We start from the raw sequence: 27,156 nt of genomic DNA on the forward strand, positions 1-27,156 counted from the left end.
GGGAAACCAGAGCATGGCGACACTGGTCTTATATAGAGATGAAAGCAACATCTTGGACATGGCCAGGAACGGTGGTATAAGTGAGAAGTGGGGGTGGTGGTGAGGGTGGCAGTGGTCTGCTCTCCAACAGCTGGGGGAAGCTCGGTACGGCACCGGACGGTTCGTGTCAGGGATGGACGTTCTGGGCGAGATACTTTGGTACATCCGTCATGTCAACTGAAGCATGGCATGGTGAAGCAGTACCGGAGAGAAGGATAAAGTGGGTTGAGACTTCCAAGCCGAGAGGAGGCAAAGCAGGAAGGACTGGGAAGAGACGGCTCGGACGAGTGAGGTGAGGTGTGGTATCAGGGCCGACTGGGCATCCACTGGACAAGGCTAGAGCAAAAAACGTATGATGTTGACGACAGGCCAGGAACCGCAGTCTAAGGAGCTTTACCCCTCACAGTGGCAGAAGGAGTTCGAGACACGCCATAGAAAACTGACAAAGTACACACCCAGTTGACACCCCCAACTCTTTGCAAAATATGTGAGGAAAGCCAAGGACACGGCCGGGTCCCAGGTGGGCCGGATCACCGCCCATCAAGCACAGCTCTGAGAGGTTGTTAGAGAACCTAGGAGAAAGGGAAGAGTGGTGGTTGGTTTCTCTGCCCGGAGACTGCCATGTACTGTGCAGTACACCTGGGTACGTACTCGTACACGCGCGGGTTGGGGCTCCCGCCGGGTTCCATTCCATGGCGGCGCTTCCTGCACGTCCCGAGTCGTTCTCTGCCTGCACTTGCAGGCTTGAGGCTCGCAGTAACGGGCTGCCCGCGATTTTGCTCCACCGGGTTGGGGGAGAAAGTTGTAGTGCTGCTACTGCCTCCTTGGAAAAGAAGGCTAGGTACAAAGGGAACCTTCACGCAGTATTACCCCGCGCGTTGTTAGGGCAAGCGGGAGCGTAAGAGCATGGCGGTGTCGGACCGTGATTGGCCTCAGAAGCAGCTTTCCCCAGTGCAGAGGTACCACGAAGAGGCACTCGAGGCACTCGAGGCATGTTTTGGGATGCATCGTCGATGCAACGGCTGCTGTCGACCGAAGGCGCGGATAGCGGACGACGGGCTGGATAGGCCATAAGGCGCCCCATGGCACTTCAAGACCCTACACACGCACCACTATACACAGTAAGGCGCTGACATGGTGTGGGATATGTGAGCTAGGATCAAGGGCGTTGGTGCGTTAGGACAGCAGGCATGGGCAGATGGAAGTTTTGGTACGTTCTCGACTCTGACTCTCGAGGCTTCCTTCGATTGAACTTCTCGTCCATGGCATGGATAGGGGGAATGATTGACGAAGGAACCGACAACTCCACCTGACAGGTGCGGATTGACGTCGGAGCACAGCGCAACCCATAGTGAACGACGTCGAGGCGAGTGGGGAGTGGGCTTCGTCTGCAGGTCTGACTGTGAGCAGTGGGAAGGGTGGAACCACGGCCGTGTTGAGAGTTCCCTCTTCTTCCTGTTCTTGGAAGTTGAAGCATCTTTGTTTGGTTGACGGCCGTCGCCGACAGGTTGGATTGGGTTTCGTTGGCAGGTCTGTACCGTCAACTGCGTGTGTCTGCCAGCTTCGGTCCAGTATTACGCACCATCAAATGCTACCGATGCCAACTTGCTTTCCTGCATGTTCTTTGCGTCTGGATTGGATCGGCGGACCTGATCTGATCTGATAGATACGAGACCGAAAGTGACGGCGAACATGCAGGCGAGGCAGCCCGAGTGGGATTCTAGCAGTATCCATCTTGAATCCATTGTGACTTGTTCCGAATTGACGCAGTTGCGAGACAGGGCCGATGGATTGCATGTTGCGGTGTTGCTGAAGAGATTTTGAGCTGTAGGGCCGAAGAACTACCAGAAAAGCACCAGATTCTAAGCTGAAGATGGAGAATCACGAGATGGGACGAATGAGATGCGGCCAAAGCCATGGCAGGCCCGCGCCACAGGAGTGGGATAACAGCACCACGCAGAGCCCATTCCCCATTTCGGGAGCTGCCGGATCCATGTCCAGATCCTCGTCTTTTGGTGAGCCTCCTTTTTTTATTCTGGGATATTCTTTTTAATCCCTCTCTGCCCGTTTCCACCTGAAAGGAACTCCCGCAATGAACAAATGTTGCTCGGAGCCATTGGGAAAGAACAACAGAAGGTCCGTCATATCATGACACCACTCGCTTGTCCAGAAAGCAGGAAACGCGGATAGTCGGGATGCGCACCTTCTTCCCCACCCTACAAAGTACTTTCCATGCCTTAGTCATACTATGAGTACACTGAGAATACGCCGTACAATCTTCATTCGACATTGGCATTTGGGCCATTTGGTGGCGGTGATCAAGCAGTGGAAGCTCTGGTGGAGATCGACTACCTTACAGGGTCCATACACCCTTCCGCTGACGCCTGTCGCTGCGATCTCTCGGCATCTGAACGGCCTTACTGGGACAGAAGCACCCAACGCCGGGCATCGTTCGCTCCTTCTTCTACACACCACCTCATGCCGCACACCACCAAACCCGCCGAAAACAGTCCAGCTGCCTTGACCGTTCCAGGGGTCTAATTCCCGCCCGTCGACGGTTCCGTCACTGTTCATCATCATCATCAACAACAACACCATCTCACTGTACAATTCACATGCTCCGTGCCAACTTCTGGTCCACGATATCGAATCCAAAGCCAAACCCTCTCCATACAGAGCTCCAGATGATGCGTGTAATGCCCCCATAGGTTTCAGCAAACTCGACCATACCTGGCCGGACAAGTGCCAAGCAAGCAACCACGAGCCGCGTAAAAGGTAGCTAACTCGAGACGAGCCTCCCTAGGTTCTCGTGGACATTGTCTACTGCGTGCCATGTTTGGAAAGGCGCAGCAGCCGCACGAGTCTTAGTCCGAAGTCGCAGGGAGGTGGCTGCGAATAGCTTCAGAGTCCTCATCTCCGTTCGCCCAGAGCGGGACCTGCGGATCATGCAGCTCGCAACCCCGACTCAACAACACCACGCCCCGTCCGACACACGATACGGCCACACAACACACATAATCCCTGGATCAGAGGAGAGGTAGGAAAACAACAAAGCATACGCTGCCTCAACACTTGGACTTACTGCTAATACCCTAGCTGATAGGAATTTGTCCCCCCACAATCCCCCGCCCTTTGGTGCCACTTATTCACGCCTCACGCTGCAACTTCGGCTGCAAGCTCGTTGCTCATGCTGTATTCCCCCAAATTTCCGCAGCACGCTGCCACCTGCCTGCGAAACCTCCACCGACATACTCCAATAATGAGGGCCAGCCTCCACACCTTCGCTCGAAGGGAGCTTTGCAAATCCAACCTCCTGACGCAGACAATGCCCACTGCGTCTGACAGAGTTGCCCACAAGCGTGGCGGCTACGGATGGGGCCCCGCGAATCTCAAACCCTCCCCCATCTATTCCCCGCATACCGCCTATGAATAGCTGAACCTCTCACTCAAACAGTTGATCCCATCCTGCCTCAACACGCTCAGAACCCCAACCAACCACTCTTCCTGCTTCTCCAGCTTTGCGGGGAAGCTCCTGCAGCTCGAAACCCTCGGTCAACTCCCTTACTTTGCCTGCCAACAACTTACACTGTGTGCGGCGCACTATGTCTCGAGACCCCAGTCAATGCTGACGCCCGGGTTCATCCCCGGATCCGGTAGTGCGGCGGCTTCAAGGACGAGCGGAGGGTTGTTCTCTGAGATTACCGGTTCCCTGCGAGTTTCGGCCACCTCAGTCAGTCGGGGACGGAAACAGACGCCCAGTCTGCTCCGGAAAAGCGGAAGACACTGCCAGAGACATCTGGCCAACGTGGAGAGCAGTGAATCTGGGGCTGAGGAGACCCCGCGCAATCCCCATGGGCCTCTACGAACTACGCGGAGAAAAGTCACTTTCCTTGCCATCGAATCAGGCGCAGGTTCGGGGCTTCTGGCAGTAACCGATATCCCGAGCTGGGCAGTCATATGCCACCAAAATTTCTCGGTCCTGTCGAGAAGCTTTTATCAACGAAATATCCGCTTCTGGCTTTGTATTAAGTTCGACAGCCAGCACTCAGATTTCGAGGAACGAGGTTGGGGCAACGGAGCTCAACGCGCATCAGCCTGCCTCTCCTCTACGAAAGCGGAGCACTTTATGTTTTCCTCTCATGTTGCGGGTGGCAGCGGCATCGTTCAGTCACTGCTCTGGAGCAGCCTTCCTCGAATGCCAGCATACGACTGAGCGAGATGAACATCACGGGAATTCATCGCCAGATCCAAGAAGTGATTACGAATGTCGAGACTGGACCTGGGCTGGATGGTTACCTGCAAGCTTACAGGAGCCATTCAAAGTGGTGGCCATCAATTTCTTGCTATTCTTCCGACATTTTGACAAATTGCTTCATCTCAAGTGAAAAGGCATGCCGTTTACAAGATGAACGCTCCAAAGGCTGTGCACTGTCCGATCTAAGACTGACAAAGGGTTTCAAGATGGAGTGAGGACGATCATAATCCCATTGGTTATGGCAGGGCGACATCGTTTCCTTTTCGAGCCGATCGTGATACGACGGTTGTACGATACCTTGACCTGGAGTTTTGACAGCTGCGACAACGCTGAGAGTCTAACCAGAGGGGGAGAAACGGTCTGGCGTATTAGTCTACGCTGTGACCTGTCCAAGTTTGACACGAGGCAGCCCAAGCTGAAGTTTCTGCTTCGATAAACGCTCTCATCTGGTACTGATGTCAAAGCTGTCACGCACGCCACTTCCGCGTTGTCGAAATACACAAGTTCAAGGGTGCCATTCAGCACATCACACAACTTGGCATGAGGAGAATTTCGCCGACTGGCTCCTGAAGGTGATGAACCTGGATCTGATCTCCCGCCATTGTGGAGCCGGTCAGGGCTTGCGTGGGGAGCGGGCCGACAGAACTAGCGATCCATAGAGTCAAACTCGGGTCTGAAAATCATCCAATACCTGAGTAGGATCGATAGCTCAGTGGTAGAGCGAGAGATTGCAGTGACACGCAGTTTATCTCTAGGCCCCGCGTTCGAATCGCGGTCGGTCCTGTTCCCTTTGTTTTTGCGAATACCTGCCCCCAGATCCTCGAGATTAAGCATTGGAAGGCTTCCTCCAAAGCCCTGGTCCTATTTTGCCATCCTGAATTGTTTTTTCGGCTTGCATGCCAAACAAGCATCCGGACGTGATGTGACACCGTCCTGTCCTCGCATCGGAAGCCATTTAGACTCAACGGAGACATTGGCCAGTGTCATGCGGGGGCTTGGCCGAGTCCCCCCCGCCTTTACAGCTCACCTTCTGCGTTGTAAGTGTCGGAACGTACGGGCAGCCCAGACGATTGACGCTGGTTTAGTGACATTGAGACAAGTGCAGTTGCATGGCAGATCCTGGGATGGTCCGTGTAAGACGCTCGATCACGATGCATGAGCTAGGTCTTCTAGCCAATCGTCTTCTCACCTGAAGATGATGACCACCAAGTCCAAACGAAACAAGTGAAGGCATACCCCAAGTGGAGGGTCGAACCTAACCGCGGCCTGAGCAAGCACACTTACATGTGCCGCTCGGTGAGGATTGAAACAACTCAGTTAAGACGATGCTGCTCCTACCTCCTGCCCAGTCCCTTGGTGCTAAACATTGGTTGTCCCTAGTTGCAGAAATTCTACAGTCCTGAATTTGCAATTCGATCTCTAAAACCTTTCTTCTCCTCAAAATCCCCTCTTCACCTGTCCCGGAGACACCTGTCATTACAGGAACCCTCACTTAGTGTAATTGCTGGGAGATTCAACTCGCACTTCCATCAAGATGGGTTTACTCGAGAGCTTGACGGCGGCTAACCCGCTCTACATCGGAGGCTCCATCTTTGGAGCCTACCTTCTCCTTCTGGTGTTCTTCAGGGTTAGAATGGAGTATCTCCTCAGAAAGTCTGGTGGTGTGAGAGCTCCAGTCATCGCTTCCAACCCCTTTACAGGTAACAATGAGAAGGGTCCTCTCCCCGCACCAAAGATCGGGCGGCTAATTAGTGCGAAGCCATTCCGGTATTCTTGCGGATTGGGCGCTATCAACTTAGGCACCAGCTCCTCGAGGGATTCAACACTCTTTTCAGCGTCGCTACCCCTGAGTCTCCGAACACAGTCGAGATTGGCTTCACGGGCAAGCTCCGCTTCCTCATCACCAGAGAGCCGGAGCACATCAAGACTGTCCTCACCTCCAAGTTTGCCGACTTTGGAAAGGGGCCCATGTTTCATCAAGTCTGGTCTCCGTTCCTGGGCGACAGCATCTTCACTACGGATGGAAAGACGTGGCAGGATAACCGGAGCTTGATCCGGCCTATGTTCATCAAGGATCGAGTTAGCGACTTACACATCTTTGACAAGTGGACCAACATCATGATGGACAAGTTCCCGGCGTCAGGAGTCACCTTTGATATCTCGGATCTTTTCTACCGTATGACGCTTGATGTGACGACCGATTTCCTGCTTGGACATGGTGTTAACAGTCTTGGCAAGTGAGTAGACCACTCATACCTACAATTGGCCCTGACGCGATGCTAATCTACCTGACAGCCCGAAGCATCACTTTGCACACGCATTCAACGAAGTCCAGAGTTATCAAATGTTTTACACAATCATGGCGTATGTGTCCTTGACGAAAGTGAACAGAATCAGCCGAGCTGACCCAGTGCCAGACCCTTTGAGAACATCTTGCCCCACGGAACTTACAAGCGCGGCATCAAGGTTATTGAGGAGTTTATCCACCCTTTCATCCAAGAGGCTCTAGCCTTGCCGCCATCAGAGCTCGAGAAGCTCTCCAAGTCTGACAAGGATTTCACCTTCCTTCACAACATTGCTCGTTTCACGCGCGACCCCAAGGTCATCCGCGACCAGCTCGTTGCTATCCTCCTCGCTGGGCGTGACACCACTGCTGCAACGCTCTCGTGGACTCTCTACGAGCTTTCCCGCTACCCTGCCACATATGCCAAGCTGCGCGCTGAGATCCTGACGACCTTGGGACCCAAGAGGGCACCGACCTACGAGGACCTCAAGAGCATGAAGTACTTGACCAACTGCCTCCAGGAGACTCTGCGTCTGTACCCAGCGGTGCCTTTCAATGTACGCTCCGCGTTGACGACTACGACCTTGCCTGGCAGGAATGGCAACCCCGACATCGCCGTGATCGAGGGAGATTCAGTTGTGTACAGCACGCTCGCCATGCAGAGAAGGCGGGATCTATATCCTGAAGTGTCAGAGACGTTTGCGGACCCGGCCATCTACAGCCCCGAACGGTGGGAGCACTGGCAGCCGAAGCCATGGCAGTATGTGCCGTTCAATGGTGGTCCGAGAATCTGCGTTGGACAAAACTTCGCCAACACGGAGATGGCTTATACGAGTGAGTGCCCGTCCTTGTCCCCCCCTGCACCTTTTCATCTCTCCGTTCGGGCCATGTACTGTGAATATGGTGATATTGCTGAGCAAATGCTAACACGCACCCAGTGGCGAGAATTCTGCAAAAGTTTGACAGGCTCGAGTACCGCGGAGACTGGAACGCGCAGGTCATCAGGGCCGAGATCGTCGGCGCGCCGGGCCATGGCGTACCTATCGCGCTTTTTGAGGCTGTCGATGGTGAGATGGCATAATTGTCAAAAAGCCGCAAAGACGGCAGCGAGTGTTTCTCAGTCCTTGCGACGATGTAACGAAAAAAAGACAAAAACAAAGGGCCGCAGTGGCATCTACGAAAATAAATCACAAAAAAGGACTACAGCGACACTGGCTGACTTCGTGTTATGGGACATGGGGGTAACGAAGAGCCCTTTTTAAGGTTATAGTGAGATGAGGATGATCGACTAGGAGGGAAATAATTTTGTCGATAGTTTGATCGATTAGCGAGTCGCCGAGTCCCTCCGCGGCATGGATGTCAATGAGATTTTTTCGGGAAGTTTTGATACGCTTCATAAGGATCGTCGTTGGCTTTGCGCGGTACAGAAACGCGGCTCATTCTCTTTCTCAACATGGCGTGATACGGCAACACTGAATACGGAGTAGAGTGACGGCGACTGATATCAAAATCGGTTGTCACATATCTGAACGCGGAGTGAGCACGTCTTGCGTCGCACCCGTTCGGATCTAATTACCACCAGCCCGAGGGAGCCCCAGGGGAGAGATTCTTGGTTACGACATCGGCGGTCAATCACTGCGGTGGGAGCATTAAAGAGCGACAGGGGCCCCTGGCAGCAGCTCATTTCCATGAGCCGGTTCCGACTCGCGGCGTCCCAGTCGTATATTGAATGTCACGTATCTTGTGACCTAGTGAAGCGGGCGCGGGCGCACGGTTTATGTGAGAGAGAGAGGTAAGACGGCACCTAAAGATTGATACACAAAAGTTGTTTTTGCAGGTGGCAGGAGACGCGTATGCTAGCTATGGGTGCGTTGTCAGTGTTGGTGTGTCAAGGGTTTGGATGTGAGAGATCTGAAGTCTTTAAGGGACGTGTGCCGTTCGATGTTGGGGCCTCGTTCAATCTGTGCTTGAACATGAATAGTAAAGAACGGCCGGACCCCTTTTTCTGAACGGACGCGGGGGTAAATGATGTTTGGGCTGATGGCTGATGGCTGACGGCCAGACGTATGGATGTTTGGTTTTTCGGGGCAGGGGGCGTTCTCCTTCAGGGCTTCCTGTCAATTGAAACGGGATCACGGATAGACGGAGAGCCAGAAGTTGGGGGTCACTGGCGCTGGGCTTGGACTCTCGGAACTCCTACCGAGCTTTCTCTCTTAAGATCAAGCTCAATGGCTGTCTCTTTTGAAAAATTTGTGGCTAGAGAATGACCAGTGAGACGTGCTTGTGGAAATCACCTGGGCTATGACATCAAGAGAATAAAGGAATGGTGGACTTCTTCATCGTAGTCTTGTGAAACACGCCCCGTTCGAAGAATTCCTTTGTTCTCTCTTGCGTATGGATTGCAGTTGGTACGTCAACGGTAGCGACCGAGTAACACGAATGATTCAGGTATGACCGCTATATAGGAATGTCTGGCTGTCGTAGAGACGGTTATAGAAACGATTAGTAGAAAGTGTGCGAAGTAAGGTACTACCTATCCGTACTAATGTGAGGTGAAGCTTCGGTGTGACGAGATTTGTGATTGGATCCTTCCCGCCAGACCGCCCTTCAATAACCCCTCCAGCTGGTGGGTTAGAGTGACCCGTTTAGGGAACAGAGTGACAGGGTTTATTCAGAAAAAGAGCAAATCGACCCAGTTGGTTTGAATGCCCCCCGCCTGCCGATGTTCTCCTCTCATGCTCTCCCACACTTCTACTGGTGCTTCGAACTGGCTGCAACCCCATTCCAGGTTCTGCTCTCCCACCTCAGCTCTCCCGCTCCTACCTGCAGCAAGCTGCGACCAACAGGCGACCGTCCTTCCCACGGGACCGACAAGCACAGGGCAAGGCAACCCAGGCACCGCACATCACTTCCTTCCCACCACCACCACCACCACCAGGGCCCTTCCCGGCAGACTGCTCCTTCGCCCAACCGGCTCCAACCCCGAGGATTGACAGCCGACCTGCTTGCTGCTGCTTGCTAGACGTTGGAAAACCGTCCATCCGCAAAACCTCTTCACTTTTCTCGGCACATCGCGTCCTTCCTTCTTCTTCTTCACGCTCGGATACCTGCACCCTTTCTTTCTTTTTTGGAACACCCCATTAATTCCTGCAGGGCTTGGGGAACGTTTGCCCGCCTGATGTCACTGTACGTTCCCTCCTTCTTTATGCACAATTGATTGTCTCGACCAATCGACTGAGACACAGAAATTGACGTCTTTCGCAGCTTTCCATCAGCCACTTAGACACCAACTTTTTCACCTTTTCGACTTACACCGCTCGGCGCGCCTACCGCACTAATTTTGCCGACTCCTACCTACACCTACCTTGCCATACTCTCTTTTGGACTTGCGATAGCGAATTCCGCGACAAACACTCTTTCTTTTGCATTCTCAATCACGTCACCGACCTACCTGGGGGTGACCTCTGCGACGTAATTCTTCTCCGACAACTCGTAATCTCAGACTAATCTTGCGACAACGCTCGCGAGCCAATGGCGATATAATGAGCGCGACTCCCACGAACCGGCTCAGACTGACGCCGGGAAACTCCCCTTACCTTCAACAACGATCTAACCGAACACCAATCCGAGGGCGCCTACCTCACGAGTCCCGACTTTCCCTCAAACGAGTCATTGGCACCACCTGCGCTTCGCCAACCGGTTTCGATACCGTAAACTCCTCCTTTGCCTACATAGCAGGCGGCGCCGTCGTTGTTGTCGATGTAGACGGTGAACACTATGCCCAGCGCTTCTACCGAGCCCGCCCGACTGCGACACCCGTTTACGGCTCGACAACTTTGCTGAACAACTACTCAGCGCCTTCCACGCCCAAGGCCAACGATAGCAGGAATCGCGCCGCGATTGGGGTCCGGGAATCGCAAAGTTGGAACGACTCTCCGGGATCAACGTGGACCAGCCGCGAGCGCATCAAGGCTGCGACGTGCCTTGCGCTGAGTAGAGATGGGCGGTATTTGGCAGTCGGAGAGACGGGTTACGCTCCTCGCGTGCTCATTTTCAACCTCGAGGACGCATCATCTGACGTTCCATTGGTCTCCATCAGCGAGCATGGGTTTGGTGTGAATGCAGTGGCATGGTCGGCAGATACCAGGTGGCTTGCTTCTTTGGGTACGGCCAACGACGGCTTCCTCTACATCTGGAAAATCGACCCTCGTACGGGTGCTGCCAAGTTGTACCAGCAAAACAAGTGTACCTCCACTATTAAGGGCATGGTCTGGATGGGCAGCAGCCTTGTCACGCTCGGTGTGCGACACATCAAGATTTGGAAAATCGAGGAGACTCAAACCTCTTCCCCTTTGAAGACGAGGTTCAATGAGGGCATTTCCACACCCCAGAGAGTCCTCAACGGTCGCAACGTCCTACTCGGATCGCTCCTGGATGGTACCTTCAACTGCGCGGCTGTCGTCGACGAAACGAGCATAATCATCTGCTCAGAAGCTGGCGACGTCTGTGTGGTGGAGGATGACGGCAAACAGACAAAGCTCGTCAAGTCACTCACTGTCGACTTTCCGATCACTTCCATCACCATCAGACATGCCACTGCATATCTCTCAGGAAAAGAGGGCCAATTCGCGACTCTCAGCGTCAAGGCCGTCCTCGAGAGTCTCCCAGACGGTGTTCTATCGAAAAGCGTCGCGCCTGCTGGTCTGGTAGCTATGGGTTTCTTGACAGAAAACCTAGTAACCATCGATGAGAAGCACACCGTAGATATTTGGAGCTCGAGCTATCAGCCGGGCCAAACGGTGGACGACCCGTCACACGTTTCTATACCGGGACACGGAGACCAGATTTTGGGCATTCAATCAATGTCAAAGCCCAACGACCAAGGTGCAGATTTCTTCACGTGGTCCGGGTCTGGCAAGGTCATTTTCTGGGACATGAAGGGCAAAATCAAGTGCTCCCTAGATGTGCCCATTGAACAGGTCATCCCTGAGAGCGAGATGGACCCCGTCAATCAGCTCAATGTGGTCCGAGCGACTAGAGCTGGGAAGATGCTTGTAGCAGCCGACAAGTTTGGTGTTCTGAGGGTAATTGACCTGACCACGAAGGAATGCTTGCTTGAGACGAAAGCTCATTCGTCCGACTGTCAGGGTGTCAGCATCTATGAAGACGACAACAAGTTCCTTCTGGCTACATGGGGCAGAGACCGGACTGCGCAACTATTTCACCGCACGTCGGGTGGAGAGTTCCGGCACTTCCAGACGCTGGAATTCGCTGCTAGGGTTGTTCAAGTGCTAGTCCAATCTGAGGACAAGATAATGACTTGTTCCATGGATAGGACACTGCAAACTTATGACATAGTCTGCAAAGAGGATGAGGAAGACGAGCTTGCGGCTCTTCCTTCTAGGGCAAACACCCTGAAAGCAGCGCCAACGTCGTTCGCCCTGGGTCAGGATGAGAGGACTGTATTCGTCTCCATGCTGGATCGGTCAATTTGCCAATACGATCTTTCCAATGGCCGACTTCTTAACTGCTTCAAGTGCGTTGATGAAAGCGGAGCTGAGACTGCTATCCTGGAGTCTCTAGTTTTCACTCAGCCTGCCGGGAGAGAGTCGGGCTTCTTGCTGGGCATATCGAATACGGACAAATCCGTCCGTCTTTACGATGCTCATTCGGGCCACTTTGTAGACAGAGAATGGGGCCACACAGAGGCTATCAACGGCGTCACGTTGACCGATGATGAAGATGGGTGCCAGAGGGTCATCAGTGTAGGATCTGACGGGACCGTGATGCTTTGGTCTATGGAGACGGACAACACAACTCTTTTATCTACAAGTAGAGATCCATCTCCGATGAAAGACGGGTCCGCTTCCACCAGACCACCACTTCGACGAGTTCTCTCCAAAGCAGAGCTGGCCGAGTTTCAGCGTCCAGCCTCTGCTCAGGGTGGCCGACGATCTCCGCCCAGGACCATTCGAAGTCGGACTTCTCGGTACGGTTTGAGCAACAACAGCGTGAGCACGCCCAAAACAGGAATGCAAAGCAGTCCGCTAGCTGAAGACACACCATCACGACGCTCGTCCGGGTCTGGCAGTCCGCCCATCAGTCCGAAGTCGAGGGCATCTAGGCGACCCTCGCTTCCGTCTTTGGGCCTGCCGCCGAAGAAGAGCTCGCCCAACTTGCGCGGATTTGGCAGCCTGAACATGGCTACAGAGCAGGCTTGTCGTACGTTGAGGGCTTATAGAAAGAAGCTTTCCTCTACGGAGCCACTAAGCGAAGACGTCATCTTTGAAATCGACCAAGAGCTGCGCCTGACAGCGGCCGCCCTCGGCGACAGGGCTACGAGAACCAAGGCCATGCGCGACTCAGCCCTCCTGAGTGGTCTCCTAGACCAGTATGAGGAGCGTCTGGCCTCCATGCTTGACGAAAAGCTACGGAATACCTTTCAAGGGAGAGAAGTACAAACTCCTAGCGAGGAGCGCGAAGAAGAGCTCTTGGCCGTGCGGCCTGACACTGCCAGCGGCGAAACCACCTCTACATCATTCCCTTAACATACTCTCATTGTATTATTACATCAATCCTTCCGACCGAACCCGCATTGTACAACACCTGCTGGATATAACGGCGTTAACTGGAAAAGAGCCCTGGCGTTGGGGGGAAGATTGATCATCGACCTACTTTACAGCACAAATTCTAGATGTGCTCAGCCTTGGACTTTGGGGATATCGCAGGCGGAAAGGGGCATCGTAACCCCTACCTTTGAATTGTCGGTAAATATCGTCTATTTGTTTATCCGTCACTCTTTCGACACAGCAGTAGCGACTTTTTTTCTTTTTTATTCCTTTGATTTGCGAAAGAGGGACACATCCGCCACATACATTAAAAGATCACGGAGTCCTGAGGGGGCAGGGGCGGCGAACTGGAGCTAGGAGTTTTCAATGTGCCCAAGGACATAATGGGACAGAAATGCGGGAGTGGTCTGGGGAGGTCAGGGGATTGGGGGGATAACATACTATTTACACTACACCCGGAGGCACCTTACTTTGGGCACCGTGGATACGAACAAAAGAGGACGAGGGAAATTTGGATGCCGATTTCTAGCGGCTTTTTGCAACCTTGACTACTTGATCCTCAGGGCCTGCTCTCTTCGGTTTACATCTTTACATATTTTGCCCCCTCTGCTTGTTCTTAGGGGCAATGAGAATACAACATGACGAGGTGTACCTCGTCGTTGACCAGCTATTACTACAGTCTTGATCGATCCAGGTCCCAAGTGAAGTCGTAATGAGCTGATTTGAGTTATTGAAATGACTGATCATGTAAGTCTACTGCATGAAGTCGGGCCTGATGTGACCTTGAAGCAAGGCAGGCAGGGTGAGGGAGACTCATGCCGCATTGCACACATACAAAGTGAGGAAAGCAATACGGCCACCACCCAAACCTGCTCAAACAGACGGTCCTGCCTAGCTAGAAAGGTCTGTAAAATGCGCCTGCTCGAGGCAACCCGTCCAAGGAGAGACACAGCGGTTCTCACCCACCACCCACCCCCTGGCACCTTCCTCACCTTCCTCACCTTCCTCCTCCCGAACCTTCATCCGATAACTTTTTCCCGCCACCACCCGAATACACAACACGAATACCCAGAAGCAAGCCTTCATATACCCCCTCAACCCAATTCCAGTCACCAGCCAGCAGGCGCCCGTCTAGGTCGACGGGTCAGGTCAAACTGGCTGGGTGGTGGAGTGGTTCATGGTCAACACCAATTGTCTACGCCAACCAGCCTACTCGACGACAGGCTAAGCGCATACGAGAGCACCCGAGTTCGAGTCCCGGCATGAGCACCAGAATTTCCCGGCATGAGCACCAAGAGATGTAGCCCCCAGTCCAGCACCGGGGGGGTGAACTCTTTTTTTTTTTTGGGGTGATGAGAATAGTGAAAAGTCTCTGTAAATTGCTTCGCGGAAGAAGAAAAAAAAAACGGTGGTGCCGTGTTCCAGAAAATAAGTGTTTTTCTATCCAACGCCCGCGAATGAATCTCCTCGTTCTGTCTGGCTCCATCTGCCCTGCCTTGCAAACCCACCATGTGTGGTGTGTATGATCCCACCACATCATCGTAATCAAACAGCGAGTCCTTCCTCCAACGCCTCGTCCCGCTCCAGCTTCTCGAGCCCCGTTGCCACGGCACCGTATACACGCAGGGGGACTGCAACCTCGAAGCTCTCGCACGCCAAGTTTTCTACTGCCACGAGCACTAGACCTCCGCGCTCGTCCCGGGATATTTCTTCTAGTAATGGATGCGTGCTAGGCGCCTCACGCTCCAGCTCGGTCTCCTGGCTCGGCACCACGAATTCCACGCGGATCTTCCATTCGAATGAGATACCTGTGGTGACGAACTCTGGTGTCGCAGTAATAGGAATGGTCGGAGTGAAGACCATTCTCCGCGAGTAGAGCGTCGCCTCCGACGCAGACACATGGACTTTCCGCGTTACGCGGTGAATGGAGGCTTCTGAGCGGATGGCCAAATGCGGCTCGACTCGCTCGGCCGACTCGAGACAGGAATGAACCGCGTAGCAGGGAATCTCGGCGTCTGTGAAGTCGATGGCCATAGTAACAACTTCGCCCAGACGGTACGAGGGGCGTGTAAGCATAACGACACCCACTCGCTGTCCGTTGCGGGCAATTTCGAAGCGATTCGGGCTCTGCTGACCCTCGGAAGTCAGGTTACTGCGCATGATAGCCAGGTTAATGGCCTCTGTGGCCGTCGTCGCCTCCTCAAACACTGATGGACGCCGAGAGCTGGGGTATGCCGTGGGTGATAGCAGCCCTGCGTTGGACCCCTGCCGTGGCCTTGTTAGAAGCTCGTCGACATATACGAGGAATTCATTAATCGTTGCATCCGTCTTGGTCGATTTTAGCTTCTTGATCTCGCTGAGAGTCGACAGTTTGTCGACAGTCTTGATTTTCGCCTGATCGCGAAGTATAATGTATGGATTCATGAGATCATGACCAAGAATTTCTCCATGGCTGTTTACACTGCCGAGGACCCGGAAGGGAATCTCAACGGAGCGCACCTGCTGCTCTTTAGAGCCGCCTGCTCGCTGCGTACCGATGACCAGATTGTAAGAGATCTTCACTGCTTTTCCCTTATGTGTCGGCGGTAAGCCCTTTGGGAGCTGAAACGAATACTCAAAAGCTTTGTGCTCTCCGGGAGCCAGGTTCAAGTCCACAAACAAGATGGACTGTGGAGTCGAGAGCAAAGGGACAGACTTGGCACTGGCGATGCCGCGCATATCTTTGATGCTGCTGACCTCGCCGGCTCCAAGCAGCTCTCCGATTGAGTTGCTGATACTCCCCCAACCGAAACTTCGAAGCAGTCCGCTATCCCGTTTCGCAGGCTCTACACCAATGACACCACCTCCTTGACCGCCGACAACGGCCTTTCGCTTGACCTGTTCAAACGGCCCGAGGTTGATGAGTGAGCCATCCAGGGTGAATGAGCCTTGAATTTGAGCGTAGCCCATCATCAACGATTCCGGTTGCCTCGGGTTATGTGAGGCAAAGTTGGAAGACTTTCGGAAATGCGGCGGCCGCATAGGGCCCCGCGTGGGTTGAGTTGGATACTCAGACGCCAGAGTTTCCGTAGAGTTGTTGCTCATTGAGTAGAACTCCCCACTGCTGCGTGGCGTTCCTCCGCCCATGCTTGTCGTCGAAAGTATTCGCATGGCTGGTGTAGGATGCTCGATAGGATTGGTGAGTACGCCGTCTTTGTTCCGTATAGCCAGGGTTGGGGGCACTTCGGTGTTTGGACTTAATAGCCCATCATGGTGTGACGCTACCGGTGTGCTTTGCGTGTCCGACAGTGGCGACTGGACCATTGGAAACCGAAAGTCGGCCAGCGCGTTGGAAGGCGATCTCATGGGACGTTGTGAGCCTGCCACGCCAGGGGTATTCGGTGCGGTCGAAGATCTCGAGTTGGATGGGGGTGTGTCGGAAGCGGATGTCGAGTTGAACAAAGGGGAGCTTATGTGCCTCGGTGATGCTGTAATGGAGTTGACAATTAGACTCTGCATCAATATCAGAAACCAGAATACTGACCAGAGTGAGGCGCTGTGAGACCGAGCCCCAGAGCAGCCCCCCGAGGCACAATCTGTAGACTGGATGCCCGAGCATGACCGCGACCAGGCCGATGCGCCTTTACGGAGCTAGCGTTACTCTGATTGTCGTCGGGTACGGTGCTTGTGGAACCAATTGACACAATAGAAACGGACTTCTTGTGGCCATTGCCACGGTGCTCAAGAGCACTGGGAGGATGTGATGGTGTCCACGGCACTGAGCCCGCGCGGCTTCGCGATTGAGCGACTGGTACATTGAGGGATAGAGCAGATCGATGACCGCGGGTTTGAGCTGAGTTCGGCGGGGTCAAGCCAGCGCTAGACTTGCCTCTTAGCAAGGGCGAGACATGCCTCGGTCGGTCTACAGGTGCGAGTCGTTGGGACTGCCGTTGTTGATTCGGATCGCGAGCAATGTTCTTGAAAGTGATGGTGCATTTGATCTCCTCGCCAGCGAAGACGGTCTGGTCGTGCCAGCGGATAAAGACTCGAATGTTGCTGGAGGCCTCTGGAGACATGATGGCGCTCGTCCGGGCGGAGGGGAGGGAAAAGGATTGATTGAGGCTGCAACGAATCAAGTAGTCATCACATGTCTGGTATCAACCATCGTCGCGTCTAATTTCGTGGATTGGAGATGGACAAGGAGTCCTGACAGGTGCATTGAACGTCATGGGCTCTCCGAGTTGGCGGGAGATGGAAGTTGAGCGAGCTGGGCTAGCTCCAGCGTTGCTGCGAGTCGGGCGGGCCCCATTCGGCGCGCGCTGCAGGGGTGGGATCCACGTCCCCGTTTCCTTTCACAGTTCTAGCGTCACTGTCACCTCGGCGCCTTACCTCAGCAGTCCCGTCCTCTGATTCGGGGACGGCAAGGACGGAAAGCGGAGCGGTACGTACCCACTCTCATGAATGTCACTTACACGATCTCAACACCACACCTTCAAGGGATTCTAATCAAACTGATCGTTAGGTATCTGAGTATCTATGCCGTTTGCACATTGAGAATTCTCTCATAATTATTACGCTCTATGTTGCAGTAGTTCTCAAAAAGACGTAAGTTCATTCACTCCAGACCTTACCATGGCTGGCCGCGGAATATCTCTTTAAGTAGGAAGGAGGCAGGTGCCTGCCTGCTAAGCGCACCTTCTACTATCCATGGGAAAATCACCAACTTGAGGCGGGAGCCGAATCTACAACGATGGAAGGTATGGATCAGGAAGTGACGGGCTTCTCGTCTACACCTACCCCAAAGCCTTCCACCTGTTCCACATCCTCTCTCGGCCACACTTCTCCCTCTTCCACCAGAGGCACGTCACAAATTATTTTCCATTTCTCTTCTCGATCCCACCGCAGTCCTTTCTCTAGGGGACTCACTATTTCACATTCTTCTACCAGTATTTCGTTCAAAGGGCAAACGTTCCAAGGTTGCGGTTCTCTCTGTTCTTTCTTCTTTCTGCCGCCAAAATCTTCACGATCATTCAATTTCTGCTCACAGCTTCCAAAATCACACCTTCTACACCACGAATCAAATCAGGCTTCCCTCAAAGATGGCCATTATCGATACCCTTCCCGCTGTCAGTGTTTCAGTTCGCCTCAAGAAAGCCTACCGAGACGCTGACGAATACCCCGACCCTTATCCGTACCATGAGCATGAGAGATACATGGACGACTACGAGCAGTGTGCCCGCAACTACATTGAGAGTAAGGAAGGTACCGAGTTCGCAGTTCATGTCAATGTCTTGGACGATGCCACTATTGATCCCTGGATCCATCACGATGAAGGCTTGGTTTTCCTTCTCTTCCTCGACGGCCACTTCATGGGAAAGCGATTCTGCTACGATGATGACTTCAAACATGGAGGCTGGCACTTTGCCTTCAAAGGCAAGAGACATCCCAACCAGCATAGAACTGCCATGGTTGAGAGTAACTTCAAGTTCCAGACGATTACTGCAGGTAAATCCACCGCATCACTCGACTGCTAACAATATTCGATGCTGATCTTTCCACACAGTTGACCAAGACGCTACCGATGGCGAATGGAGGCGTGCCAAGGATCTTGGTACAATCGAGGTGCGCGTCAGACTTGCCAGATTCGCTGGTGGTCCACGCCGCAACAGATGGGTCAACTTGGAGAGACCGTTCCGCGAGCCGGAGTACAACAAGTGCGAGATATCCGAGGAAGCTATCAAGGGCCGACCTATCTACCATGGCACTTCGTGTGTAACAATTTTCTTCTGGGAATGTACCCATCATGCTAACCATGTCTTCGCAGCTTCACCCCGCCGGTGAACAAGAGTCTGCGACCTCCTAGATTTGCCCATCGAGCAGCGATGGAGCGAATTCGCACTGGCCCCCTCTTCGCGACCTACACATTCAAGTATCGCTCGCGAGGTATGTGTCTATGTGTAACAGGCGTGTCTTTGGATTGAAGAAGGCTGACTATCATAAAGATGCGCTGAAGATTGAGGAGATCCTTCACCAGACCCCCAGCCCTGAGCCTGCCCCGGCGCCTTTCTTCCGTCAGAAACCGGCCTACTTGGGAAATTCGAGCCTTCCTAGATTCGAGGACCTTCATGAAGATGAGGTCGAGCGTCTTGCTAGAGAGAGACACCAACAGCTCCAAGTAGGGTGATGATTGACTTTAAAAGGGTTCATAGACTGACACCCCCATCAGGATGAGCAAGCGCAATCTTCAGCTCAGAAGAACAAACGGAGCTATGACGACTTCTGTGATTTTACGGATGGCGCTGATGAGCAGTTGGCCCGTCCTTACAAGATTATCAAGCTGGGAAATGGCCATGACGCTATTGATCTCACGGGCGGCTACTAGAGATGTAGGCCAGGAGATCGTGCGTTTGTTGTAAAGACGGAATTATCACAGGATGGAGGTCACTGGAAGAGTCTTATTCGTCAAACAAAGCCTTTGTTGGGGTGGTAAATTCACAGGCCGAAGTTTACTGTACTGAATGGAAGGCCCCAAATGAAGACATTTCGGACGAGGGGGATTGTTTGGTTGAAAGGAAGTCGACATTGCTTTGATAGAAGACTTGGTTCGAGGTGGAAGAGCAGTAGGACTCACGTCCATCAGGAAGCTAACTCCCGAACCACCGTGAGTTGTGTTAAATACAAAAGTTCTCAAGTATGCAGGTGTTTTGTTGTTCTATGTGACTTCGGGTGCGAAGTTAACCACAACAGGGAGTCGAATACTGAAGAGTCTCTTCTCACCTTCGCGAGAGAGGTGCTATTAAACGCAGTGAGCCGAATTCCTGGTACTATTACTATAGATCTCTGCACTGATGGCTCCTTCACCATGCGGTGGCTCGGTCAGGCCTCGTCCCCTGCCCCAAGGCAATTAGACATGACCCAAAGCCAGTCCGCGAATTTTTGACCCTACAGATGCCCCACGACTCGAAGAATGAAAGGCAGAAGGGATTTCTGGATTCCCCTCTACAGTAAGGTACACCCAGGGCCTTTCTGGCTAATTTGAATACTGGACTGCTGCAAATCGAACGTTTCCAGCCACAACCCTGCCTTGTTCGTCGATCTCAAGCTCGGTTGAGTTGCAGAAGTACGACCACACCGACAAGCCACGAGAATACTTCTCGTTCAGCAAGCTAGAGCGATGGCAGGTTTCGACTTCAACATCAACATGCGAGTGGTGATTACCGTCGCTGGTGCTCCAGCCCCGGAACGAAATGACGTTACAGCAGAGAGCCTCGAAAACAGCGCCCCATTCAGCTGCAGCAAAGTCATCGCTGTCAAGGAGGGAGCGAAATTTTCGATTCTGGCTTCTCTTGGCGCAGGAATTTGTCGACTCCTTGCCAAGGATGAGGGGCTGATGGTGCTGATTCACTTTGACGACAATGAGGTTCTTCGGCGGTTGTATACGAAGACCGTAATCGATGCCCGGGCATCGCGCCGATTCCCCATGGAGTTCTTTGGAGTTACAGGAGTGAACAGTGAAGGCCGACAGGTCTTACAGCCTTTCAAGTTTGCCGCGGCCAAGAACGACGGCAGCGCGATTCGAGGTACCATTCGCGTTGATTTATACATCGTCAAGCTACTTGGTGCACCGGAGAGGCAGCGACTCGACGACACTACTGCATATGGGTCATCAGTTCAGACCAAACGGTAAGTTGCAAGCACGGCCTTCTCATACATGCCAAAAACGTTCGATAACAGCGGAATCCAGCTTGGGATCTGGGAAGAAGGTCAAGAAAGCCCTGGCGGCAGACACATACGACGTGAAGCGGCTCAACTACGAGCGTCCTATCGCCCGGTTCAACTTCAGATATGGACCAAGAGGTCTGTAAATTTCCTGATCGAGTTCATCTTTCCCCAAGACTGACATTGCTCAGGAGACTTGCCCGTACACAGACCCAAGGACAATAATGAGAGCAATCGCGGTGAGGGCTTGATCAACATGTCCAAGAAACCAGCCCTTTCAAAGCAGGATCGAGGCGGATTCAGAGGCTCTGACGCCAAGACACCCTCCTATTCATTGCCTGCGAAGCTTCGTGGTCTGCCGGAAGCTTCTGCACAGACACAGACAACCGCTGGTGCGAAACCTGCCTCGACAACTACTATATTACCCAAAAAGGGAGATAAGCTTGACTCTCAACTGAACAAACGAGTCATTCCGATCCGACCCAAGCTTCCAGAGCCCATCGCGAAGGAGCAGAAGCCTCGGGGAGAGATACCGGATGACGAGGCCGTCTCGATTCAAGAGACTCGGTCGAAACACGCTCAACTCAACAGAAAGAGGTCTGCTGCGGTGGCTTTCGGCGACGACTCACCTTCTAGACCCAAGAAGTTTCTTGCTACTTCTACATACTGAGGATCAGAGGTCATGGCTCGGATCAGAGAAGCTGCTAGACGCGGGGTGAAAGTTCCTCGGCATCGAAGTGGGAAAGGAGTGGTCCGAATGAGAGATCGATGTTGACGAGCGGACTCCTACGAGCCTGCCGCTCGCTAAGGAAGAGAGAGATAGATAGATACAACGGCTGTACTTGTAACTCGTGCGATCTTACTAAAGGAAACAAGGTTGACTTTGAACGGCCAAGTAGGTAGATTCCGTATGCAAGATTGGCATCTCTGGTAAAGAGATACGAGCTGTTGCCACCAATTTTGACGCTTCCTGTGATGAATTCTTGTGCACACCGTGTGAAATGAGGCTAAATTGTGGCCTGATGAGTAAAGAGAAGCCATGCGTCTGCTTTGCTCCGGTGACGCCTACATCCAGTGATATAATCCGTTAGTAGCGGACTGGCGAGAAACCCCCCGAAAGGCTTCTGCTTTCTGTAGAGTATGTGAATTCCTTGGTAGTCTATGTGCTCTCGGGCTCAAAGTCGTTACATCAGCCACGTTAAACCACGGCTAGTCACTGTCACTAAGATATATGGTCTGCTTATTCATCTTCTTCGAGGCCCGTCTCCTGCTTATTCCGTCATTGTGCCGAGAGGTAGCAGTAGCAAGGCATACACACGCTTATGAATGGCCGAGTGAACAGTGAGATTTGATTCGAAGAAACTGCTTTCCCTCATTGTTCTGTTTCTACAACTACAAATACGACTTGAGTATCCTTACGCCCCGTTCTAACACATATAGTCGAAAGACCATCCGTATCACTGGCCAACATGGCCTCCTCCTCTCAAGTCTGAAAACGGACACTTCATAATACCCTCAGTCATCGCTAAGGTCTATCGTTCCATCCGCGTCCACCTTGTAGATCTTGCGTGGACGGGAGTCGGTCTCCTCGTCCGCTTCGCGCTTCACACTGGTTCCAGGCTCTCTCTTGACTTGAGGCTGATGAAATTGTCAGTTTGACATAACCTTGAGTAGGAAATCACTTACTTCCAGCTGGTCCAGACGCTCTTGGGCAAGTCTCATGATATCTGCCAGCGGCAAGTTTGCCACGGCCTGGGGCGGGGGTGGAGCAGAGAACTCGGGAGAGGGGCTCAGAGCAGGATTTCGAGGAATGATGCCATCGATTTGAAGAGAACCCCTAGACTTGTATCGGAAGAAGAATCGAGCAATTGGCTGGGTTTCATCCCTGGACTTGAATGTTCTCTTCATTTTGCTTAATTTCTTCTCTATTCCTTCAGTGAAGCTGACGACCACACAGTTAGCAGTATGATCAGATAAAGGTGTTGAACTTCTTACGATGTACTGTGTGATATGTTTTTGCCTTTGATTGCAATTTCAGAGACATTCCTTATGCTCTCTGTTCTCGATTGTGCCGGGGTCCTGGGTTTGTGGCCTTCAAGCTCGACACGGAACACAGTCACTTCGATAATGCCGAGGTGCTCCACGATTGATTGATTTCCTGATAACTGCTCGTTGCTCTCTTCGGCTGCGTTATCAAAGTCAGCGTCTCAGAATCGATAAAATGAGAAAGCGAGGAGATACCTGTTTTGATCGACGCGAATTTGAAGTGCCTTCTGATGTCTTTGCCAGGTTTGCTGAACCTGTCCCCAAAACTATCGATGGTTGAGACGATGGTTTGATTGACCAGCTGACCAGGTCCACGATAATATGTGGCGACGTATTGGCCGTCAATGTGAAGCACCAACGCGAGCCAATTCTTGCCATTTATCCAAGACCGGCGGTTTCGAATCTCATAGTGGATAGAAAATCTGGCATCGACCTGACTTTCGATGACTTTGGAAGTGGTATGAGTTGCCGAGCCCCGAGATGACGTGGATTTCGGAGGATCTGAATCGTCGTACTCGATGCAGTCTTCCTCGAATCCGTTGATACGGATGGAGACCTTGATCTCTGGGAGGCCATCAATCACAGCCATGGTCCCTCCGAGTCTTGGTCGTGGGATGGCGTTTGGAGAGCGAGTAAGGCCTCTGGAGTTAAGCGATTCACATACAGAAACTGGTGAGTTCAGATAAGTCTGAGCTTCTGGGCGAGGAAGAAGAAATATGGGTACCTAGAGGAAGGAGAATTATGGGTAGAGGGAGGAGATTGGAAGGAATGAGGAGAGTGGAAGGAAGGAGGAGGGTGGAATTCCAGGGCGAGGAGTCCAGTCCGTAAAAGGGGAAGGTGCATTGGGGGGCTAGTAGCAAGCCCGGTGAAGCATCAGGCAACCCTGCCGAGAAGATGCCAGTATCAGCCTCTAAAGGCGGCCAAATTCGGTCGTGCTTTCTCGAAGTAAAGTGCCTAACGAGTTTGATATTTCGTGCCTCAAGATGAGAGTCTCTTCAACGTAACCATGGTAAGGGCGTGGTTGCTTTGCAAGACCATGCATCCAAAGGACGCTTAGATGAACCATGGGGACCCTCTTCGCGTCAAGTTTTTTGCTTGAGCCGAAGTACTTCACCTCGTTAGTGAACAACAAGTCAAGGGTAAACAAGAACAGCGCACGGAAAGGTAGTCAAGGCGGGTGGGTGACCTACTACACACCAGTGTGCATCGATGAAAGTTTACAAATCTATATAATACACTGAAGCCCGTCTCGCGACATCGAAAAAGACTTCACCACCGGTATGGTTACATCTCTTGATGCTCATGCTGGCTTCGAACTGGTAGACTGTCGTCGAGTAGGCTGTGGCCGTTTTTATTGTTGAATTCTTAACCTCTCCACCACCCAGCCACTTTGACCTGACCCGTTGACCTAGACGGGCGTCTGGTGGCTAGTGACAGGAAGAGGATTGACGGGGTCTATATGGCCTTGACTCCTTGACCAGACCCCGCGGTCTTTGGTCTACCTCCCTCAAGGCCTCGACCACTTGTTGCTCAGACATTCGCTTAATTTCTCGCATCTTCTCATCTCTATACTCGTTTTCGCCGAAGTTCCGGTATTGAAGATACAGACTATGTCATCCAGGGAGCCCTGTTCGCCGCACAATACCTAAAGCATCACTTTGTTGCTTTACGGCCTTGACACGAGATAATAGGGGTCACGTTCTGCTCTAAATTCCCCTAATCTATCTACTCAAGAGCTTGCTAGCATACGTTATGACGATCTTTTATACCTAAGTACATTTTTAAAACTACTAAGATTATCATTTATCAATATTATCGATTGATTATGGTACCCTCTCGAAAGCAGATTGTACAGTGTAGAAAGTAAAAGGCAATCATAATAGTAGCAATAATAGTAAAAATAGGAGCAGGAGCAGGAGCAGTGATGGGAATAGGAGAAATAAAGGTGAGATATTGAGCGGCAAGCTATTGTGTCACTCCGAGTTGGTACTTTCCTTGATGATGGGTCGGTGGCTTGCCCGAGTCCACTCTTGGCCGTTGGTGCAGGGGGATCTACCCGCTGGCGTGCCCCAGAGTTTTTTTTTTTAGCGAGGTTTTATACCAGACTACGTCCCATATGGTTCATCAATGGAGGAATGCGGGAAGGACCCGTTTGCCAACCGTAAAGACGTCGATTTCTTCTTTTCGTCCCTAAATTAGAGCAACTTGAGACGGGCGGCCTGTTTCGGCTTGGCAGTATCTGTAGGCACTTATCGACGAAGCTTTGGCGAATGAACATGATGTATCGGGAAACTGCCAGCTCTTACAGTTGGCAGCATGGTACCCCACTTCTGCCTGAACAATGAAGAACAGCCAATCAGGCAGCGAGCGCACATCGGTGTAAGGCAACCCCCACCCAATAATTGCCTTTTCAGTCGCGTTCGCACCTTCTTCCTCCCCATCTTCACGTGGGTCTAAACGTCTCATTCCAAATTGACTACATTCCACTTTTCTCTCATCACCGCACATACGCCTTACCTTATTTCAACGACGGAACGAACGACTTGGACCACCACTTTCTTTTCTGTCGGCGGGTCATTCAAGTGGACTAGCGAGACTGTGACGCAAGATGGCCGTCATCGACGAGCTCAAGGGTGTGAAAGTCACCATCCAAGTCAATGGCCAGGAAGCTGTTGAGTACGACGACCCGGATGGCTTTGAGAACGACGTCAACCGCAAGCACGCAACCCACCGTACCTTCAAATACATTGAGTCCAAGGATGACACCTGCTTCACGGTAAAGTACGAGGTTAATCACATGCACCGGTGGGAGAGCCCGAAAAGCGCCTTCTCACTCTACTTATATGTCGATGGCAAGCGCATGGATAGTGTCGTTTGCGAGGCGAGTCGCTTCAACTCATTCGATCCATTCTACAAATGGAGCACAGTTGTTGAGGGTTCTCGAGGAAGCTCAAGAGACCCCTCTTACGATCGTCTGAGCAAATTCAAGTTCTCCCAAGTCACTACTGGTAAAGTTGTCATATCTTGGCGGCGCCATGGGTATGTGTTCTGAGTATTGACATGCGTCTCAGTTGACGATGCCACCAAGGAGCGCGTCGAGGGAGACTCCAAGAAAGCAAAGTCTCTCGGCGTCATCGAGGTCTTTGTCTACCCCTTGACCATTACAGGGCCTTCGTACTCGTCAGGCCACGAGCACTATCGCGATAATCAGAATTCCAGTTTCAACATTGCGGAAAAGGCGCTCAAGGGCCGCGCCGTCTCTCACGGTACCTCGTGAGTTGCATCCTCTCGCCATGCGACAATTCTGCCTGTGCTTACATGCTCCATAGCTTCACTGACGGTGGATTTGTTTCCAAGAGGAAGTCAGTGTGCGCTGAATATCTCAACGGCGGTAATCCTATGGCGTGCTTCATGTTCAAATACCGTTCCAGAGGTATGAGGCGATCTGCAAGCCGGCTATCTGCTTACTTAGCTCACGCTTTCTCAGATGCATTGCAAAAGGAGCTCATCATTCCTCGGTCTCCAAGTCCCGAGGCCATTGACGAGCTTTCCGAGGCCGATATCAGACGGCTAGCTGCGGAGCGTCTGGACGAGATTAACGTGAGTTTCAGCCTTACCGCTGTGTAGAGAACCCAAGACTAAAGTAGGGCAGAATGGACGTCGATCCGGCACCGTCAAGCTAGAGAGAAAGGGCCCTACCATCAAACGCGAGTTTGCTGAGATCTACGACCTCACCGAGGAGCCTGCCAAACGCGAATGGAAGAAGATCAAGATCGACGCCAACAGGGAGGCTATTGACCTCACCGACGACTAGGCGTATGAGTTTCTTTCTTGAATGTACTTCCTTGGTACTTGTTCTTCGCCAGTCCGCAGAGAACGATGTCACGAGCATGACCCTCAATTTTCGGCGCAACTTTGCTTTCAGGGCCAAATGGCGTATTTCGGTTTGTATTAAGCCAAGCTTCAGGGACCTTATGATTTTTCCAGCCGCAGTCAGGAAGCATGGGAGTATCTTCAGACTGGAAAGTTGAGAATGCCAGTCTCTTCATGGTTCTAATGCGAGCAGCTTATCGTTTCTTTCATCAGGAGTTCAGGGGCAAAGCGCCAGTTATACCCTCTTGTTGCACTTTATCCCACCTCTCGATAGGCAGTCAGTTCGGAAAAGGGAAATCAAACGCAAATTTGCTTACACGAAACATCAAAATAAGAATTGATTGCTTTTCCAGTCTGCCAAAATCCTTCTTCTGCCTTTGTGTCCGTGACAT

At 52.3% G+C, this 27,156-nt stretch overlaps 8 protein-coding genes across 8 annotated transcripts; 5 read left to right on the plus strand and 3 right to left on the minus strand.

Moving 5' to 3' along the window:
• Nucleotides 1–1,759: 1,759 nt before the first annotated feature.
• CCOS01_02904 (uncharacterized protein) lies at nucleotides 1,760–1,957 on the minus strand (the record flags this gene model as incomplete). Its single annotated transcript, XM_060451091.1, has 1 exon — nucleotides 1,760–1,957. The coding sequence occupies one exon, from the start codon at nucleotides 1,955–1,957 to the stop codon at nucleotides 1,760–1,762; it is 198 nt and encodes a 65-aa protein (XP_060317356.1).
• Nucleotides 1,958–5,828: 3,871 nt separating this feature from the next.
• On the plus strand, nucleotides 5,829–7,659 carry CCOS01_02905 (cytochrome P450; the record flags this gene model as incomplete). Its single annotated transcript, XM_060451092.1, has 5 exons — nucleotides 5,829–5,994; nucleotides 6,054–6,531; nucleotides 6,590–6,658; nucleotides 6,712–7,412; nucleotides 7,517–7,659. The coding sequence occupies 5 exons, from the start codon at nucleotides 5,829–5,831 to the stop codon at nucleotides 7,657–7,659; spliced, it is 1,557 nt and encodes a 518-aa protein (XP_060317357.1).
• A 2,461-nt stretch (nucleotides 7,660–10,120) lies between these two features.
• Nucleotides 10,121–13,126, plus strand: CCOS01_02906 (WD domain-containing protein; the record flags this gene model as incomplete). Its single annotated transcript, XM_060451093.1, has 1 exon — nucleotides 10,121–13,126. The coding sequence occupies one exon, from the start codon at nucleotides 10,121–10,123 to the stop codon at nucleotides 13,124–13,126; it is 3,006 nt and encodes a 1,001-aa protein (XP_060317358.1).
• A 1,566-nt stretch (nucleotides 13,127–14,692) lies between these two features.
• CCOS01_02907 (uncharacterized protein) lies at nucleotides 14,693–17,202 on the minus strand (the record flags this gene model as incomplete). The annotated part of the gene is made up of 2 exons (XM_060451094.1): nucleotides 14,693–16,614; nucleotides 16,671–17,202. The coding sequence occupies 2 exons, from the start codon at nucleotides 17,200–17,202 to the stop codon at nucleotides 14,693–14,695; spliced, it is 2,454 nt and encodes an 817-aa protein (XP_060317359.1).
• Nucleotides 17,203–18,225: 1,023 nt separating this feature from the next.
• CCOS01_02908 (uncharacterized protein) lies at nucleotides 18,226–19,508 on the plus strand (the record flags this gene model as incomplete). The annotated part of the gene is made up of 5 exons (XM_060451095.1): nucleotides 18,226–18,631; nucleotides 18,690–18,894; nucleotides 18,951–19,069; nucleotides 19,129–19,301; nucleotides 19,353–19,508. The coding sequence occupies 5 exons, from the start codon at nucleotides 18,226–18,228 to the stop codon at nucleotides 19,506–19,508; spliced, it is 1,059 nt and encodes a 352-aa protein (XP_060317360.1).
• A 792-nt stretch (nucleotides 19,509–20,300) lies between these two features.
• Nucleotides 20,301–21,515, plus strand: CCOS01_02909 (uncharacterized protein; the record flags this gene model as incomplete). The annotated part of the gene is made up of 3 exons (XM_060451096.1): nucleotides 20,301–20,809; nucleotides 20,871–20,983; nucleotides 21,037–21,515. The coding sequence occupies 3 exons, from the start codon at nucleotides 20,301–20,303 to the stop codon at nucleotides 21,513–21,515; spliced, it is 1,101 nt and encodes a 366-aa protein (XP_060317361.1).
• An 845-nt stretch (nucleotides 21,516–22,360) lies between these two features.
• CCOS01_02910 (uncharacterized protein) lies at nucleotides 22,361–23,480 on the minus strand (the record flags this gene model as incomplete). Its single annotated transcript, XM_060451097.1, has 4 exons — nucleotides 22,361–22,483; nucleotides 22,532–22,787; nucleotides 22,841–23,030; nucleotides 23,087–23,480. The coding sequence occupies 4 exons, from the start codon at nucleotides 23,478–23,480 to the stop codon at nucleotides 22,361–22,363; spliced, it is 963 nt and encodes a 320-aa protein (XP_060317362.1).
• Nucleotides 23,481–25,499: 2,019 nt separating this feature from the next.
• Nucleotides 25,500–26,705, plus strand: CCOS01_02911 (uncharacterized protein; the record flags this gene model as incomplete). Its single annotated transcript, XM_060451098.1, has 5 exons — nucleotides 25,500–25,899; nucleotides 25,963–26,164; nucleotides 26,221–26,324; nucleotides 26,379–26,491; nucleotides 26,544–26,705. 5 exons carry the CDS (start codon nucleotides 25,500–25,502, stop codon nucleotides 26,703–26,705), a joined length of 981 nt encoding a protein of 326 aa, XP_060317363.1.
• Nucleotides 26,706–27,156: the final 451 nt, after the last annotated feature.

Source organism: Colletotrichum costaricense, assembly GCF_030867565.1.
Source record: "Colletotrichum costaricense strain IMI 309622 chromosome Unknown Scaffold_3.1, whole genome shotgun sequence".
In the NCBI taxonomy this organism is placed as follows: domain Eukaryota; kingdom Fungi; phylum Ascomycota; class Sordariomycetes; order Glomerellales; family Glomerellaceae; genus Colletotrichum; species Colletotrichum costaricense.